Raw genomic sequence first — 20346 nt, forward strand, 5'->3', positions numbered from 1 at the left:
TGCACGAACTTCAGCATGTTCATCATCATCGGTTTCCTGTTGCACGTTCTCCATGTCATCGTCGTCATCATTGCTGAGACCAGCGTCTCCATCTAGTTCATCTTGTGTGCCAGCAGGCTCTTGGGAACTGTTGTAGTCATACCGGCCACGGCAACCAGTTGGCCGATGTGTACGTTCTGACACAAATGAAGTGAACTGCCTCGCAACCGCGTCGCTGTCAGAGCCACTGAGGGACGTCCACCCCTCAACCAACTTCCCGAGCAAGCCGGACATTCCGGATGCAAACTGCCCAATTAGATGCTCAACAGGTGCCCTCGCATGTGCACGAAACAAGAAGCATCAATAACCACCCATATTACAGTCACTTGCACGACATCAAAAATAATCCAAGGCAAACCATAGATGTAGATCTTTTGATTACCTCAGTAGGGCAAGACAGAGCTGAGTGCACGTCCATCCACTTTCCAAAGTTTTGAGGCCCCCCAAACACGCTGTAGTCTATAGCATGCTTGGCCATCAGCTGGAAAAAACAAAAAAATAGCTAGGATGTAAGAGAGAGAATGTAAGTTTCAGCACGAATGAAAGAGTTGCCATGTGGAGTGAGACATGGATACAATACGCAGACAGCCATGGCTAACAAAGGTAGTCATCTCTTATGAACCACGAACGGTTGCCTCATGTCAAATTTGTAAGCATGACGTGTAGAGAAAGAAACCAGAACTAACCTGCAGTTTTCCATATTTGGTATCAGTTACCCTGTCTGTGGCAAGCACAGCCTTGACAGCGTTAATAGTCCATGCAGAAACAGCAAACTTGTGCGTAGGCGGCGGGCCTCCTGTCCCAGTGAAATCCACGGTGGACAGATCAAGACAGTCGACGTACATGAGCTGGTGTAAAACAATTTTAAAAAGAAAGAAATATCAGTTGCCATCATGGTACTTTGCGGAAAAAACAGGATAATCTATGTTCCCATGATAATCAAGTTGTGGTGCATGAAAAAGAGAAAAAACAAGAAGTTGCCATCTGTATGTGCTAGTTGCCATCATAGTATGATGACAGTTGCCATAATAATATGATGGCAGTTGCCATATTGTCATTATGGCAGTTGCCATCTTGTTATGATCAGGTTGCCATGCATGAATAAAAGTGTGTTAAAAAAGAGTGTTCACAGAAAGGACTGGTCAAAAAAATACCATTAAATGCAGTCGACAACCCTTTTGGTACATCTTGCTTGAGAATGCATCATGCAGGAAGTCGGCAATAAACTTACACCAATTCATGTTCTTCACATTTTTCAGGTCCGCCTGCACCGCACAAAAATTCAGGACAACGAGTTGCCGCATCAGAAATCAAATGGAAAAAACATCAAAAAACACTGGCAGTGACTAGCTTTACACATGACATCAGAGCCAAAAGATTGAAGGAAAATAAAGTAGTAAAGATGGATCATTCACCAGGATGGGGAAGCATTTGTTGCTTGGGCGAAGAGAAGTGGTCGGCGGGAAAACAACTGAGATGAGGTACATGAGTAGCTTCATCTTAAAAACATCTTCATGGGTTGTCATGGCCTGCAGCGAATCTGCCAGTACAGACGTGTTTGGCATGGATTCCAACCCAGGAAACAAACGGGGGAACAACGCTTCCTCGATCTCGTTATTGACCTCATACGGGACTTTGATATGTCCACGAGGCACACCCAAAGTGCAGAACACAGATTCCTCGTTCAACGGTAGTCTTCCACGTCCCAGAATCACAAATTCCCTGGAGGCGGGGTCGTAAATCTCACCAAGCCAGTCGCATACAGGGTTGACAAGGTTCGTGCACCAGACATTCATCAGAGCCTGCATACCCATCTCAGCAGCAGCTCCCTTCTGATCGTCGGTAAATCTGTCAGTCAATGTAGTCAGTCGTTCTTAGGAGGCTCTGTTGCGAATATGTTTCTTCTTCTGCAAAAAAACAGACAAAAAGTGATCAGTTGTTGCCATGTTTTGCACTGTCATGAAATTTTAGTTCATGACAGACGACTGCAAGCTCGAGGTGGCAACCAATAACATAAGCAAGAGGAGGGAGGGTGTGGACAGTTACCTCATCGCCCTCTTTTCTCCATCTAGTTGCTCGATTATGCTGTGGTGGATCCATGAAATCATCATCATCATTTTGATGATCACCGCGAGCCATTCTGCTGAGGTAGGAACATACCAAATTGTCACGGTGGAAATGAAAATGCAGGATGTAAGCAGTTGCCACCTAACAGAAAATGTCAACTAGTGAATGCAAAATATCGCATGAACACGCACGCACCCCCCCCCTATGATTGTCGAAAACATAAACATGGCAATTAAGCACATTGGTTACATTTTGAAGAAAAAAGAGAACATATCGTAAATGCACTTGAAAACAAAATGTTGAAGTTGCCATGTAAGCCCAAGATAGTATAATAGAAAGTCACAAAATCCTCTACTGCACAAAACCTAAGATGTGGCAGCTCAGACCCTGTCCTAATTACACCAATGAAATGCCATGTGTTCAGCGGCAAAAATGTGCTAGGTTGAAATTGCCATGTTAAAATGCAACACATAATACAAAAAAACGATGAAAAACATCTAATGAAGAACCTGAAAATTGCCACAGTGTGTTCAGATATCACAAGTCATCATGGCAAAACACGAAAATTGCGTCTGCAGTACAATGAATTTGCCACATTATACTGAATGTAACATGGCAACAGACATGCTGTGGTCAGACAAAAAACTTGCCACATGGAAAACATATGTATGGCATCTGACACAATTGATGTGCAAATTGGTTGCCATGTTATGCAGCCAATTTGCCACATTGTCCTGTCTACAGTATGGCAACAAACACAGTGTGTTCACATTCTATTTGCCACAAGAATATACTATCCATGTGGCAACAGGCACAGTTGATGTGCAGATTAGTTGCCATCCAATGCAGTTGGTTGCTGAAACTGCAGTGACTACCGATTTACTACACTTTACCATTCATATAGTGTGGCAACTATCACAGTAGTTCAGGAAATTAGTTGCCCACAATGAAAAAAGCATGTTTGTGGCTACTATCACAGTAATTCAGGAAATTAGTTGCCACATGGAAAAGCGTGTGTGTGGCAACTATCATAGTCATTCAATAAATTAGTTGCCGCATGGGAAAGCTTGTTTGTGGCAACTATCACATTCATTTCAGGAAGTGAGTTACCGCATGGGAAAGCATGTTTGTGGCAACTATCACAGTTATTCAGGAAGTTAGTTGCCATAAGGTCATGATAGTTACTCAAACTATCACGTTTGCCTTCATACTGCAGTTTCAAAAACAACTAACTAGATCTAGGGTTCAATGACAACTACAATGACTTCAAATTCAACCTCAAAATTCTCCCCGAACTGATTACAAACACCAATTCGAACCAATGCACAACTAACAGACCGGAACACACCTGCCCAATCCCAAGGCACAACCAGTGTGTGCCTCCGGACAAGCAGAACCACACCGGCGAGGCTGCCGCCATGGCGGCGACGAAACTGCCCAGTGCCACCGAACGCCGACGCGTCGTCAAATCGCCTGAATCTCTACGAATCTCGAGCGAGGAATCGAACAGGGAGGGAAGGGGGTAAAATGCAGGAAAGGATTGTGTGAGTTGGAGCGAGCATTACCTTCAATCTGCAGGCGCTCCGGCGAAGCCGCTCCGGTCCGGCGAGCACCACCGACGGCCGCGAACACCGTCGATTCTTCCGCCTCCGCCGCCGCCTTCTCCCCTCGTCTTCTCGAATGGTTTGAAATGCGAAGTGGGCTGTGCGAGTAACTGCGGGGGTGAGTAAATGGAACCGTGAGGGAGAGGGGGGGCGAAGTGCGCGACGTGTTTGACGTCAACCACGGTCGGCACGTGGCATGCGGGCGCATAGCAGTTCCACCGCACGCCCCCGAGTGGCAACCGCTGACCGCGGGATGGCAACCAACATGCGGGCGAACTGTCTCACACACCACACACGCGTCTTGTCCTACGTGGCGCAGAAAAACAATCAGATTGTGCCAAGATTCGTGCACAAAGTACTCGACGGTGATGATTGCGTATGGTCAAGATGGTGAACGCCCACACGTGTGGGCGTTAACATTTCCGTTCTAAAAACACGCGCATTTGAGCAGAACGCCGTGTCTGAACGCCTGCGGATAAACCACGGCCAGGGCCCAGGTCTCGCCGTCTCCGACGTGACGGCCGAGCGGCCGCGCATTCCTGGCCTCTCGTCCGTCCATCTTCTCGCTAACCCACCGACGTACCTCTCTATCCACCCAGCTCCCCGCGGATATTTTCTCCTCACAAACATCTCGCTGCCGGGGCAGGCCACCGTCGCGCGCGGCATAATAGCACGGCGCTTTCAGCCTCCTCCTCCACCACCGGCACCGCCCGCGCAATTAACACCACCGCTAACGAGCGCGGCCGCGGCATAACAATACACACCACCAGTACGCTCTGGCAGCAGTAGCATCGGCCGGCGCGCTTGTGCGGAGAGGTGGATCGATCGACATGTCGAGGCCGAGCAGGAGCGACGCGCACCTGTCCCCGGTGGACGAGGCGGTGAGGGTGGACGAGGTGCGGGGGTACTACGACGGCGCGGCGCCCAAGCGCCACTCCAAGCCTTCCCGCAGCGACCACTCCGCCGTGTACACCGACGCGCTCGCCGGCCCCGGCGCCGACGGCTCCCACCCCGAGCTCGACAAGTTCCAGGACCTCGAAGCCCACTCCGAGGTCGGTCGCACCATCTCCTCCTGTTCATCAAACTCGTAGTTGAATCTTACAAGCAGCTGACGCGGCGGTGGTGCGTGCGGTTTGTCGTCGCAGAAACTGGTGTGCGAGGGCGGGAAGGCGGGCGAGGAGTTCGTGGAGACGGAGTACTACAAGGACCTCGGCTGCGTCGGCAAGCAGCATCACACGGTCGCTGCCTTCTTCCTCTGCATTGATATACTGATTTTTTCTCTGAGTTATATGAGCCGCTGAACTGAATCGTGGTGGATGGACGTGGTGCAGACTGGGACGGGCTTCATCAAGGTGGACAGGCCCGCCGGCGCCTCGTTCGAGCTCTCGGAAGACCCGGATGCGACGGAGCGCCATGCTTCCTCCAAGGGGAACCCCGCCACAAACGAGTGGATCTCGTCAGCGGACACGGTAGGAGGACAGATACTGCCCCTCTCTCCCTCTTCTATTTCCGCAGTTCTCATCGACGGTTGACACGCTTTGTGCTTGTTTCAGGTGTATCAGGAGGAGTCAGACAAGCCCAACAGAAGCGACAGCTGAGCCGGGCAATGGTCTACAGACTACAGCCAAACATCATACATCAGATGCGTGTGTCTTCCGGTTAAATCGGCTATTAAAAAATTAAGGGCGCGTATTCGTGTATTTGTTATTGGGATTCTTGTGAGGTTCTATCTACTCTACTTGTCAAACTCGTGGGTCGTTTTGGGAGCCTGTGTTGTGGAACTGAATGAAGTACAGGAAATAAATCAGAAGTATGTTCAGTTTGTGTTAGAACTGCCCCCACACCAAGGAGAAGAGAAAGGCCTTAGAGCAATCATAATTCACGAGAGGCAAAGACACATGGTAGTAATAGTATTTTTCCGTGCGTAGAGAAATGAAATGCGCAGGAAGTACACATAGACCAGGAACCTCAGTAGACAGATACTCCTACTGTCCTACACACCTGCAAGTGCGCGGGATTTTTATTGATTGATTGATGTTGGCACGGCACGGACGGCGAAGAGACGGGCGCATCGATCAGTCGGAGGCGATGCGCGGGCGCGGCGGGTGGATGCGGAGGCGAGCGAGCTCGGCGTCGATGCGGCCGGTGAGGATGAGGGCGAACATGCGGTAGTCGCAGAGGAAGGACCAGACGGGGTGGCCGAAGGTGGCCGGCCGGTTGCCCTCCACGAAGAAGTGGCTGTACCAGGCCAGGCCGTAGCCGAGCACGGGGCAGGCCACCAGGAGCGCGGCGCGGCCGGTGGCGGCCGCCAGCAGCGCGCAGACCAGCGAGGCGAGCGTGCCGGCGAAGTGCCAGCGCCGCGTGGCCGGCTTCGAGTGCTGGCCCAGGTAGAACCCCCAGAACTCCTCCATGCTCCCGAACTCCTTCCCCATCGCCTCCGTTTGCTTGGGCTGCGGTTGCTGCCGAATTGCGATGTGTTGGCGAGATGTGTCCGTGTACCTACCTTCTCTGCGGGGTTCAAGATAAGGAGGCTGGCTAGCGACCAACTGACTTGTGCTGCCTATTTTTATTGAACAAGTCGTGATTCTATTGACGGTCCGGTGAATCTGATGCATTTGTCGGTCTGATGCACAACACAATTTAGGCGGCGCGAACGCGATGGGGCGATGCCCTCCAAGAGGGATATGGAATTATGGATGAGTGGATTAAACAAACATGGTGATCTCTTTGCACGCTGGTACCTCCAAGAGGGATATGGAATTATGGATGAGTGGATTAAACAAACATGGTGATCTCTTTGCACGCTGGTACCTCAACATCTCTGCAGACGTGAGCACGCACGTATCAGCCAAACTATTATCAACAAATAACTGATCAGAACACATTGAATGCAAATAGCATGTTCAAAAATAAATGAAAAGAACGGGTGCCTGTTGTTTCACTATGGTATATTTTCATGTATCCTAGATACAACGGAAAACAAAAATTTACACAAACCATTAAAAAAATACAGCACTACTGATTACTACTGAATCACACAGTTCACACCATATACCATACACAGTACCAAAAGAATCATAGGGTAAAAAAATTGAGCCTACAGTTTACAACAGCCTCTTAACAGCTAAATAGTTATACAATTACAATGGGATGTATTGCACAGCCGATGGAAGAACTGGACACGGGGAGTAACGGAAACCTTCCAAGCATAACCGGTGGAGCAGAACGGCGCAGGCAAGATGGAATGGAGTGTCCCAAATTCCTATCCACCCATGTAAACAATGAATTGAATGGTCTAGCCGTATGTATAGCAAACAAAATCAGCACACAGAGACCAGCAACAATATCGCCGCACCGTACAACCACACACCAAGAGGGTTGGATATGTCCTTCCTTACACAAGACAGCATCAAAACTTCTTTGCGTTTCATTCTTAGGCCCATCACCCATGTATTCCACCCAGCTCTTGAGAGTAGTATGTCACAAGGCTCATTGCTATCACGAGCTCACATACAAAACAGGGACCAGACCTGCCATCTTCCCATCCCTTCCCGGTCTCTTTTTCTTCACCTGAGCAAGCAGCAACAGTTGCGCATACGAAATTGTTATCATCCACGGCCAGGAACAAGTTAAATAAATGGTGAGGTCAAGATAACTTACGTAGTACCAACCATCAACCTCATATTCAATATCCACATCTTCTCCAGAGTTTAAACTCAGCTGAAAACAGTTACATAAAGTAATATGTGTTATCTTCTTTGCACCCCAAGACAAGAAAGAAGAGACAGCTTGATTATTTTGGCATTCGCATCCATTCAGTTTTGGTGCATAAGTTTTTTTTTAATTAACCGGCATGCTGAAGAATATGCAGACAATACTTTTTCAACCAGTTAAAAAGCACCATAAGAGTGTTAGATGAACACACCAACTAAATTTAATTTAGGAAACTAATAATTATCTCTCTGGAAAAGAAAACGTGTTTTCCAATAAGCAATACCCCATCAAACTCAGGAGAAAGAAAAGCATTGGACTTCAGAAAGTTATAAAACGTAGCCATGAATTACAGCCTCCATACCTCATCATCGCCGCCTGCTGTGAAGTCATACAATGCTTTCCCAGATTGAGGGTTCCCGGAACTCTTCTCAACATCCTCATGGGATCCAGATCCAGAACTTCGACCCCCACGCCCCGCCATGGGGTTGTCAAATGACTCACGCTTCTGTAGGACAGATGTTGAATATGATGGTGGTTCTTCACGTATCTGAAACAAAATGCAAATGGATATAAGGAATAGTCTTCTTTAAACAAATGGCATCTGAAATCGCAGGGTAGAAGCAGCAAACAAAAGATACCACACCAATACACTACTTGAGGACATGCTTGCAGAAACTGGAAAAATATAGCTTTTAATATTCCAATACTGAAAGTTCGATTATAATTAAATATGAAGTGATTTTACTGTAACTCGTCTGCTCCAGTATTAGTTGAAGCTGGCCATAAATTATATGATGTTCCAAGGATGAACACAGGAGCCACCCAACCAGTGGTGAGACCCCAGTAGCATCCTAACAGTGAAGGGAACACAGGCAATATGAGGGAGGCACAAACTGGGTGACTTCTTGTCTTTCTCTGGCGCCTGTGTTTTCTGCAAAGTGTTTCAAACTGAGAGTGTATCTGGTGCACCAGGTCTTCTGGTGCACCCAGGTGCATCCAACCACCCTAGCACCTCTAAAAAAATCAAGTTACAAAATTTTAAGTCTAAATTCGAAACACAGCTCAAGAAACAAAAAGACAAATTGAGTGTTGATATAATTTACAGCCCAATTTGGATTAGCTACTATTTGCGGTGTGAATTCTCTCTTTTGTTTCTCAAGGAGTATTTTGGATTCAGATTAACAGTTTATGTCACAGAACATAGATGTTGTGCCTATGTCCTCGATTCAAAAAAATAAATTAAAGAGCCTACCAGGGTAGGGAGAACCACAAGCCCTGGTGAACCACACTTTTAGTCTCCAGCTCTAGCTGGTGCAGCACATATAGTATGCAACGTCCATACAGCATACACATTTGAGCCATAGGATTTAAGAAATGATTATCATAGTTAAGTGCATAGTGCTCTTCAATAAGAAAAACATTTAAACATTACAAATATGATACCTGCATTGTAAGATGCAGTAACAGAAACGATATAGATAACATTACAATAATATAATGGATGAAGCAAAATACCGTTTGTTGTGAAGCCCCATAACTTGGTGGCTTTGAACTAAACAAAGACGGATAGTTCATGCCACCGAAATGGGACGATATGGACGTCTCCACAGAACCAGTCGAGTCAGGAGAGGACCCACCAGAAGACCTCCCATCATCTTCCTGCAACATATAAAACAAAACGAATTATTTATCTTTAATTTTTAAACAAGTATATGGAGTAGATTGGTTTAAGAAAATGTCATAAAACTTGCATCCACCTCTTCAAGAATTGTCTTGGCCCACATATCATCATAACCGACTGATGGCCTTGAATTCATGTATTCCTCGTCATCCACATCAGGAGCATCAGTTCCAGCACCAGAAAGGAAATCCTTGACCTATTATATGATCAAAGAAGAAGGAAGCAAGTGCATCAAAAGCAACATTCTCTAATTGAGCACAAGCAATGAGGAAAAGGGGAGCTGGTACGGAAATGATTAGCAACCAGGCTATCTGCCACAGTTAACAGCAAGCCTTCTTAGCTGAACTGATAGGTATCAGGAACCTTTATGAATCAACACAAAAGATGCTTACTTTGTCCACACCTGGGGCATCGTTTGCCCAGGCATCATCTTCCAAACCTGCTGCCCAGGCCATAGCTAGATCAGGGTCAATTCCGGATTGCATAGTACTGGTCTCCTTATGTACTTCTTTCGACTCATACATTAGGTCAGATATTCCGGTAGCAACAGCAGGGTCACTTAGACCGACAGATGCACTAATGTTATGCCGATTGCGGTAGATCTCAATTAGCTTGGCACTGTACATAAGATTCAACATCATACATGCATCCCAGCCAAAAAAACAAGGGGAGAAAGGCAGGTCATTTACACTCAACTTTCTCTTACAACATTTCTCTTCCTTATGATACAGATACGATAGTCAAGCAGATTTCATGAACTGCACAAGCCAGCAATAAATAGCACTTAACCTAAACCCTAAGCAATCACAAATGAAAAATTACAGCTTACTCAACAGCAATTCAGAACTTAATTCTAAATATTGTATTTTCCAGGGTGAAAGACATTTGAGAATATAGGCCTTCGCATACAGAGTTTAAATTGCAAACTAGCAGTAGGTAAAGAGAACTATGTGGATCAGAAAGCTTTAAATTAAAGCTGATGGCTAACTAACATCAAACATTTTTGTCGTAGGGCTATGATCACTACAAAAACATCATAACATGTGAGACCTCCCACTGTCTCCCGGATGACATAAATGCTTGAAAAAAGAAGTTACAGATAAAGGAAGATTGCTAAGACTGTCACTTAGGATTAAGAAGAAGAAAACCATATGGTACAGCAGTGAGGCCCATATAAAGTATGGACCATAACCAGCACATGGTGGTCCAACAGTACACTTAATTGCATCACATGGAGCAAATGATCCAGCTTGTCCAAGATAACACCACCCCCCAAAAAAAATCTATTGTATGGCTCCAAACAACACTAAAGATGTAGCAGATGGTAAAGTTTACAATCCTTAGTGGTGAATTGTACAGCTCTAACTTCATAGATGACTTCCACAATGAAGTAACACTTCAAATCAGGAGCAAGAGCAACTTGACTGCACTGGGAAATTAAAACCCCAAATATTACAAATACATACCTGGTAGGGCCTAAAGGCAAGTATTTAATCCTTGGAACGAAACAGAATAAACAAACGAAATCAAGAAGCCTCTCATGGGTTTCATAAAGTTTCTTGAGTTCATCATCACTCCATTCTTGTTTGCTATTATCATGCTGACGGATGTCCCTGCAAAAATCCATAGAGCAGCCATTTCAAGGACATTCCAGAGCAGGCAAGAGGAATTTTATGGACAATATACCTAGCAAGGTCGTCTTGAGCTTTATACATCTCATCCAAGACCTTGAGCATTGGGCTAATCAAAGATCCAAGACCAGTACCACTAGCACCTTGGTTTTCCCCATTACTTAGCTGCAATTCCGAAAAGTTTGACTGCACACCCCCCAGACTCAAAGCATGAAGAAACTCGTATATCTGTAGTCTATAAGGTTCACCAGACCTTATTGCAATGGTAGTTAGGGCCTGGACAGCAGCGATACGGATCTACAAAATGCAAACCATAAGATAAGGAAAACGGGAAGGTGTGTATGATGCAGTACCATCTCAGTCTCACTCGATCAAATTCTCAAGTTAAAGGGAAGGAAACTATTTTTTTTTCAGGCACATACCTCCCAGCTGCCACTAAATGCACACCTTTGGAGCCGCGTCAGAGCGCTAGCAAGTGTAGGGTTACGGGAGCTAGCTGCAGCAACCATTTTATCAGCATCAAGCATCATTAGAGCAGTACCAGGCGGCGTCGCAGATTCCCATGCATACTCAGATGCAGCATAGTTTGCATTTTCTCCCAAAAACCAAACCTGTTGATCATTTGAAGGGCCAAAACATAAACATATTTTGATTCCATGCTCAATGAATAAACTAACCAAGTCAAAGTTTTGCTCTTACAGCAGCTTGGACTAATCTTTGCAGTGCCATTGCAGATTTTGGATCAGAGGCGGATATCATATCAACAGACGTGAGTACAGACATTGAACCAGGCTGAGGTGGTGGCAGATCAAGGACAATTGTCACAGCTTCCAATGCTGTATGTTTCCCATCTGGTCCTGCTCCTACAAGGCATGTCTGGGAAGACAAGAATTGTTATTTTGTACTCAAGTTATTAGCCCCATTATACAAAAAATTGTCATGAAAACTATTGCATAACAACATAGCACCAAAATGCTGTAGAAACCAGGGATTATATGATACAACACGTTGTAGCTTTGCAAATGACTTCAGATGGTTGGGGCCGCTTTCATCAAGTAAACCTTGGCGGTTCAGAAAAACATTAGTAAATATTTTATGAAAAAATGCCTACCTTCCATAACAGTTGTAGAACATCAGCATCAATCTTTCCAGGAACTTTAGTAGCAAAAATTCTAGCAATCTCAAGCAGAGTCACAGCCATATCAGGGGTTGCCTATCATGTAAGAACAAACCAGAATAATAGATCACTCAACAAAAATCCACAAAAATGAGAACATATTACAACTAATTAAAATAATAGCCGCAAAATGCATATACTCTTAACTATAACCATAATACATATAAAAAGGGGGCAAAACAAAAAATAGAAATAGTTCAGACCATATTTAATTGCAACAATAATCCTGTATAAAAGAAGGCAGAGAAAATACCAAGATAAAAAAGGTGTCATAATATATTATTTTTCTAAACAGTGTTATTCTAAAATAATTGAAACGTCAGAAACTCGAAGTGACTACAGAAAGTTAAGGTTGCTTCCAGTTTCAAAATGATTTCAGGCACATGGCTGATAAAAAGCCATCAAATGTGGACGAAAGAGCACCTTCATAAAAAGAAAAACAAGGCAACATGCATAATTTTAACAGCGAAGGGGATACAATACCTTGAACCTAGCATGTAGGGTTAGCAGGACATCATTCAGTAGAGAAGAAGGCCAGGCTGGGTCAGACAGCTCACACGCAATTATAGATTTTAGTTCATCGAGGGACTCGTGTGGATTTTGCATCCATATCAAAGCTTTGATGACCATTGCTCGAACATATACGCACTCGCATGCTACAGTTGTGCGCACTACTTCCATTAGTGATGCCAATAACCCTGCTACTGTGTCCATTCCACCATGTCCATTCGACAGTGGCTTAGCTTTCCGGGTGGCTACAACATGCACCAGAACAGTTACATGATTTATTGCAAAATGAAATAACATAAAACATAGGATACGTAATTTTATGCCAAACAAAACAAGGAAGGGGCCTAAGGTAACTCACTAAAGAACCTCTGTAAGCATGCCCGAATACATTCGGAATCATGCTTATATAAGAATTATTGCCAGGTTTGATTTTAAAAGAGATGCTTAGACATAATATTTACCAATCCTATAATACCAAAAAAGTTGATCCCCACTAACTCCAATTCTCTCAACATGCAACTATGCCACCTCATCATGTCTCCATGCATGGGAGAACACCTATATTAACACGCACGATGCATGCTACTCATATTCAATACCCACTAACTTCAATTCTCTCAACATGCACCTATGCCACTTCATCATGCCACCATGCAAGAGAAAATACTCATATGACGACCAAGCACTATGCACGCTACTCATATCAAGAAATATTCTACACCTACAAAATAATGAAATACAATAAGGTATATGTATTTTAGTTTCAATTCACTTATTGTTAGTCTAATACTAATGTTTCATACACCCAATTTCACTGAAATAACTGCAACCAATTCCCGCAGCAACGCGCGGGGTATCATCTCTAGTTTCCTAGTTGTAGAGTAAGCTTGGCCCGGAACGAATTGACAGAACCAACATGCATGACTCCGAATCAACAGTACTTCTAACCAACGTAAAGTGCATGTGGTTTTCCATGTGTTAATATGTAACTGAATGACTCGACTCTGATAGAATCGTAGTACCTTCAGGTTGTGAGTTCTCATCAGAATCAAGAGATTCGACATTATCTGAATAAGCTTGAAGATTGGCTCCCTCATCATAAGCACCCAAAGAGTAAGCAGCTGCTCTGCTTTTACCCATTTCCTGGACTACTCTTGCAGCGGCATGAAGAACAGGGCGAGAAAAGCTACGGAAAGAGCTCTCCAGCCTGATAGAATAAGAGCCAAACGGTAAGCATAGAGGAAACCAGAGAGACCAACCAACCACTTGAACATCCATAAAAAGATATGACAAACCTTCTCATTACAAGTTTGATGAGGGGTTGAGGACGCCTTGCTTTAGAAGATTTTTCACTAGCTTTTGACAGAAGACCTTTTGATGCTACAGATGGGGCCTCGGGCAATTTGAGAATTTCTCTAGTTAACCGGATCCATCCGCCAGCTCTGTCCTCAGTGCTGCAACACATGATAATTGATTTAACAACACAACATGCAACTCCAACTTTGGTACAGAAGCACATCACATCAAAGAATAACTTGATGAAACATCATTGCCACCTTTCTGTGTTGTCAACTTTTCCCAGAACACAGAGTATTGCCTCAAAACAGACCCTGTCACTTGGATCCAAAAGGAGTTGATAAAGGAGAGAACTGTACTGTGATTTTATGTCAGGCCTCTCTGTGTAAATCATATTATGTCAGGGGCACAGATCAATACATGCACTCTGGAATTGCAAAGTGGACTCGGTAAAAAAACAAAAGCAAACTGCACTTACCATCCAATACACGTGCCCTAGATATTGAATGGCACAACTTTGCAAGGTAAACTCTTGCAAGAACATCATGCAGATGAAGGATGTCCTGAAGAGCGCCTGTTCCAATTTGACAGGTCACGCAATCAAACGAGTGACATCATTGAAGTTGACAAAACAGGAAACGATCATTTATAGACAAAGGCAGGTAAGAGCAACTCTAGCAGATTCGGCAAAGGGACCCAAACTCCATAATAACTGCCAATATGGAGGATAGGAGTGGGAAAACCCACTCTAGCAGATTCCCAATACTCGCCTCGGCCTCCAAAATATGGAATGTAATCCAAAAACTGGGTCCTAGCATCCATATTTGGCTGTGGCGGGAGGGAAGTTTCATGGCAGCCGTCGCGTCTCCACCTGCCCGCACCCGCTGCCACCATGATTTCCCGCCACGATCTCCTGCCCGCAGCTATAAAAGCCGCCCACTGACGCATCTGTCGCAACTCTTCCACTCTCACCCACTCATCTCTCCCTATCCCCTCCACAGATCCGCCCACGCCATTTCCTCCGTCGACGCCATCCGCCTCGCCACCCCCTCAGGAGCATGGCCGCCACGTGGCTCCACCGCCTCCAACAGAGGAGGAGCTGCGATGGGAGCAGGAGACGGCCGCCATTGAAGCCATGGCCGCCGCTGTCAAGGAAGAGGAGCAAGCCGCCGCTTAAGAGGAACGCAACGCCACAGTTGAGATTGTCGACATAGAGATCTTAGAGTTGGATAACAAGGATCCCGTCATCCAGCGCGTGCTTGCGGAGTCTCGCGAGACAGCCGCCGCGGGTGCCGCCAGCGTCGCGCCCTCACTTGTAAGGACTAGGGAGGCTTGAGACGCCCCCATACCGCATATCTCGCCCCACCCGCCCCAGTCTTCGACGAGAACGCAGGCTGGGCAGGGTTCAACAAAGCCTTGGCGGCATTGGTTGTGGTCGATGCCAAAAGGGAGCGTGCCATCAAGGAAGGCACCACCCCGACGCTGAAGAGAGTGCCTGGCCGGCATGGGAAGCTGAGGCCCCTGCCCATTTCCGCGCTGGCAAGGCCGCCGCCCGCGACTTCAAAGCCGTGTCCAGCATCGGCAAGTCCCGCGGCATCTAGTTTAGTTATCTATAGTTGTGTATGAAGATTTTTCCCCTTCTCTAAAACGTTGCTAAGCAACAAATTTTGCCCCCTGGATATGTACAATGTCGCTAAAGCGCCTAATCCTCCCCCCCCCCCACCCCCCCACACACACATAAATGAACTATTAGTTTCCAACGTTATTCAAATGTTTGAGGTTGATCTGGCCAAAATTCAGTTAAAAATCAATGCCAAATATTAGTACAATTTTGAGTTGATGCAACGAAAATGAGTGGGGAAATTATGGAGGCTGCATTTTTGAGAATCTGAGTTTGCACGTAGGCTCATCAGCCTCGAAAAAATCATGGAGTGCACTCCAAAAACGGTTTTGGAGGCTGCCAATTTGACGTTCTGTTAAGAGTTCCTCTAATGCCCTTCGGTCTGTGGGTGGAATGGAAACAATCAAAGCTATTCATACACAATTATACTGTCGGTAATTAAAAACCTCCCAAAAAAATGGTTATCATAGTCCAAAACTCAAAACAGACAATTTATTGCACTTAAGGCAACCTAGATCCTCAAGTATCACTGAATTGCCATTTTAAACCTATAACAAGTAATATTATTGCAACTGCCAACAAGGAAACGTTTTTCCCCAGGTAACTACTTATCCACATAACAGTTTCATGTGGATGCGTATCAAGTAAATGTAACTTATGGATATACGAACTGAAGATAAAATTCCTAGCGCTACCTGTACTTTGAATACAGAAGGAGTATCAAGAAATATTCCCTAAAAAGGAAAAAAAATCAAAAAGTATATGCGGAAACTTAATTCTTCAAGATAAATTCAACTATAACTGCAATTCTTCAATCGTACAGGCACACAATAAAGTTATTAATTACTCCCTCTGTGCTTGAAAAGAAGGTGTGTAAATTTTGTGTTAAGTCAAACAGTGCAAAGTTTGACCAAGTTTGTAGAAAAAACCATCGAGAACTAAAATACTAATTTGTTATTGCAGTTGTTGATAGTATTTTTGTGTGTGTCTAAACTCGGTCACTTTTGCACTGTTTGACTTTAGACAAACTGTATATGTGTTCTTTTCAAGCATGGAGGGATTTTTACATAAGCTGAAAGACCAAACGTATTTATGTTCAAATCAAAAATCATAACTGGACTAAAAAACAAGGATAATGAAGCATACCACCAGGTTGTGCGTTTTTGCCTGCAAAACATCAAGTCATACATGAGTGAGAAACTACAGAACTAGCATCGAACCCAGATGAGTTAGAAATTAACTAAATGTACAAATATTAACTGGAATTTCTATATTGACATCTCTATTATTGCCCACTTTTTAGAGCATAAATCATTCTAAATTATAACGATGTACGGCTTCTATCTTAACAAATAAAAATAGAAATTTCAAACAATTAACAGCAGCAAAAACTAACCGAGCGCCATTGCAACAGAGTATGGATCTCTAACAGCAATTTCTGAGATTATTGACAAGGCATGCCTCACTGCAACTGGGTCAGAAAATTCAATCCTGCAGTTGTATCAATCCGATGAGAACAAAATGACAGTTATGCAGCAGCATGTTCCTATTAACTACTATTGGCAGATGACGATATGCGACAGTACTATCATGTCTGTAAATTCATTGCAGAAGCAGACAGTTTTCTGTGCAGATAGACAGCAAATTAACTCTTAATTTTGGCGCATATGTTAAAAGATAATAAATTTAATACAGAAATAGAACAGAACATAATAAATCAATAAAAACATTAACTACATGAGTCATACATCATTCTTCGTTTCTCACAAAGAGATACTATTGCAACCAAAGAAAAGAATCATGAAAAGATGCTACAAATCGTCAAATCTATTTGTGTCCATGTGAAGCACCAACCTCTTGGGAATTCATGGAATAAAAGCAGGTGCAAAAATGAATACAAGATGGAAAATAAGACTAATTTATCTTCCCAGAGACAATAAGGTTATACTCACCCTTGGACAGCTCGGTGCAGAAATGCTGGATTACCAGGATCAAGTGGAAGTCTTCTCAGGGCACTTAGAGAAGCATATTGCAAGTTACTTCGTAAAATAGACTGCCAAATTGATACAAGAAAAACATAAGGATAGCTCGCATTCATAATAAGAATCTCAAAATATTTGAAGTCCTGTCATCATGTTCATTGTTTATTTAGCTATATAAGGTAGAAAAAGTGTCAGGTGAGGTATAATGAGTACATGCAATTTATAGTTTAAATGCCCATCATTAGGTTAGGAAGCTACATAACGGGAATACCCATGCGCCTCTTTGAGAAGGGTTGGGTGTATATACCCACACAAAAAGTACTTAGCAGTGTATAAATTAAATGCACACTCTCGGATCCAACTAGTACCTCCTTATCGCCACCTTGCTTGGTAAATATCCCTTTCTTTCGTTTCTGTTTAGTATCTGCGACCTGAAAGCATCCAAAATATATCATGAAGAGAACACTTGTGAGCTTTCTAGCCAGAGTCCAGGGACACTGAAAAGGAGCTCAAAGAAGTACAATGTTGGCAGTTGGGGGATTTGTATACGAACCTTTTCCAAAATGCCAAACACAATCTCACTAAGCTTCTCCAACATCTCGGAACTGCTTGTGGAAGAGGAGGTTAGGGCCTTCAGAGCCGCAAGTCTCCGCGCATGAACTTCAAATAACAGAATCCTTAAATTAATAATTGAGCACAATAAAAAATCATTTGCCACAACTTGAAATGAAAAGGCAAAAGGTTGAAAACATTTGGTTGACATAAATATTTATTTTTTTGTGGATCCTAACATGAAGATATTTGAAATGCTTCTTTCGTCATAAAATAGATGGCCAGTATGCCTACTTTCAATTAAGACGTTGCAGAAACTTGCTTGGTCATAAGGTGCCATTTTTATTCAGGACATGATTACCAAGAATATGGAATTCCCACTACGCCTCTGCAAAATACCTCCATGAGGAGACCGGTTTCCAAAAAGGTGAGGTCATAGGGTTTGAGAAAAATAAGCATGACTAATTTTGGTGCAAATGGGGAACAGCACCAATGAAATATCTAGGTAATCAGTAGGAAAAAACTGTCCCAGGGCACAGATTTTTATTAGAACACAGATTTTGCATGATATGATTTGATGTACACTGAGATCACAGTATAGAAGCCTACACTCAACATCGTCGCTGGTGGATTCTGCTGAAAGCTGATCAACTATTCTGGGCACAACATCTGCCCGAGTCACTCCTCCAGCAACATCAATGTCCGCAAGAGCATCCCAATTTGGTGTGGGGATTCCACCAGCAGCACTTAAACCCTGGGAGCCATTATCTGACAGAATTCGTGCAAGATAATAGTACACATAGCGCAGAACATTTCTGTCCTCACATTGCTGATGGAGCTGTAAATACAGAAATAAACTTGATGTAAGAGAAAAGGTAGCTGAAGTAAAACAAGAACATTAGGCTGATGTTAGTATAGACTACGATAGGTGTCTGGTTTCAGTTACAACTTAGACACATATTTAAGTATCATGGCAGAATTATGGGAAGGGCGCATTTCTTTTCCTTTTTGATTATGGAAGGGCGCATTTCCCTTTGTATTAATTAAAATGGATGTCTATGAAGAAATATGGAGGCTGATTTCAGTCTTAGAACACATATTCTGAAATGGCCGGGAGTGGGCTCATTTCCCTTTGTACGAACTAAAGGGGATGCCTGTATAGAATATGGAGGCAAAGAGAGAGCGACGGCACTAAAAGATGGCATACTTACCATGAGAAGAGATGGAGCCACCGAAGGATCCACAGAATTGTACACCGCGAGCTTGGGGAACACACTGTTCACGAGCTGCCTCTGGGATTTTTTCTGTCCAAGGTAGCGCAGGAGAGAGCAACTTAAGCCAACAGATCCAAGCTCACATCACGCAATTCGATCCAACCGAAACAGCACAACGAACCTGGTCGCACGTCGCCGCAAGCTCGTGGATGCTCCGCGCCAGCTGCGAGTACGAGACGGGCTGCAGAGAAACAGAGAATTCAGCATGAGACCGGAGTCAGAGTGCATAGAGCGTAGAAATGAGGTACGCAGCGGCGTAGGAGACGAGCCTTCTTCTTCCTGTTGCGCTGGGGGAGGGCCTTGACGGGGTTGAACGCCTTGGCTGCTGAGATGGTGTCGCTCTGGATCTGCATCAGGGTCGCCCTCTTCGACTTGCGATCCGCTGGTGCCGGCGCCGGCGGCGGGGCAGGCCTCCCAAGCGAGCCGCCGCCGCCCGAGGACGGCTGCTGCGACGACGCCCCGGCGGCCGGGGCGGCCGACGGATCCGAGGTGATGAGATCCATCAGCGTCGTCCCGGAGGAGTCATGCCCGGAAGACATGGCCGCGGGCGTGGCGGGCTCGCGGCCGTGCTAGTGAGATCTCCGGCGAGCACTGTGGTCGGGGTGGGGAGCAATTGGAACGGTGAAGTGCTGCGGAGAGGTGGCTGCTGGATCGCTGGATCCAACCGCCAATTTGGATTTGGTGGGTGCTGTGTGCTGGTGTACCTGGCTGGGCTGGTCCGACCGAGCCGGTATTGGGAACGACCGACGTCTTGCTGACCTTCGAGACGGACGCGGTATTCCTTTCCGGATGCGTACGGACGATTTCAAACCGAATTTGAACAAGCTGGATAAATTACGTGCAAAATGAATGATTTTCATCTAAACCGAAGCACCTCATTACATTTTCGATGATCATGTCCCACGTAAATGAGACCTGGAGATTGAAGATGTGATACGTCAATTTTGCATCATGTTTTCCTACTGTTATTTATATTGTTTTAAAAACTACCTTTAGGTGTCATTTTAATGCATTTTCTCTTTTAAATTGTAAGTTTTATTACAAGAGAGATTGCCTGCAGCTGAAATTCTTGATCTGAAAAGAGGTACAGCAGAGATAGCTATTCTACGGAGTTTTAAATGGCCTGAAACTTTATGGAGATTTATTTTGAAATATATAAAAAGAATACTGGAAGAAGAATCACTATGAGGGGACCATT

The 20346-nt window shown here is 44.6% G+C and overlaps 3 protein-coding genes across 3 annotated transcripts; 1 reads left to right on the top strand and 2 right to left on the bottom strand.

Annotated features, from left to right (window-relative positions):
- The first annotated feature begins 4230 nt into the window (after positions 1-4230).
- LOC123092657 (uncharacterized) lies at positions 4231-5539 on the top strand. Its single transcript, XM_044514475.1, has 4 exons — positions 4231-4762; positions 4856-4948; positions 5042-5179; positions 5264-5539. Exons 1-4 carry the CDS (start codon positions 4541-4543, stop codon positions 5306-5308), a joined length of 498 nt encoding a protein of 165 aa, XP_044370410.1. The 5' UTR covers positions 4231-4540; the 3' UTR covers positions 5309-5539.
- Positions 5540-5560: 21 nt separating this feature from the next.
- On the bottom strand, positions 5561-6506 carry LOC123092656 (uncharacterized). Its single transcript, XM_044514474.1, has one exon. The coding sequence runs from the start codon at positions 6323-6325 to the stop codon at positions 5786-5788; it is 540 nt and encodes a 179-aa protein (XP_044370409.1). The 5' UTR covers positions 6326-6506; the 3' UTR covers positions 5561-5785.
- Positions 6507-6594: 88 nt separating this feature from the next.
- LOC123092655 (uncharacterized) lies at positions 6595-19838 on the bottom strand. The gene is made up of 25 exons (XM_044514472.1): positions 19418-19838; positions 19270-19329; positions 19086-19178; positions 18484-18712; positions 17876-17982; positions 17691-17753; positions 17293-17393; positions 16737-16831; positions 16487-16507; positions 14198-14293; positions 13980-14100; positions 13719-13877; positions 13446-13630; positions 12397-12668; positions 11848-11949; positions 11436-11612; positions 11159-11347; positions 10792-11033; positions 10572-10718; positions 9498-9723; positions 9182-9301; positions 8940-9083; positions 7786-7971; positions 7371-7430; positions 6595-7280 (listed from the first exon to the last, which is right to left on the bottom strand). The coding sequence occupies exons 1-25, from the start codon at positions 19685-19687 to the stop codon at positions 7209-7211; spliced, it is 3537 nt and encodes a 1178-aa protein (XP_044370407.1). The 5' UTR covers positions 19688-19838; the 3' UTR covers positions 6595-7208.
- Positions 19839-20346: the final 508 nt, after the last annotated feature.

Source organism: Triticum aestivum, chromosome 4B (assembly GCF_018294505.1).
Source record: "Triticum aestivum cultivar Chinese Spring chromosome 4B, IWGSC CS RefSeq v2.1, whole genome shotgun sequence".
NCBI classification, from domain to species: domain Eukaryota; kingdom Viridiplantae; phylum Streptophyta; class Magnoliopsida; order Poales; family Poaceae; genus Triticum; species Triticum aestivum.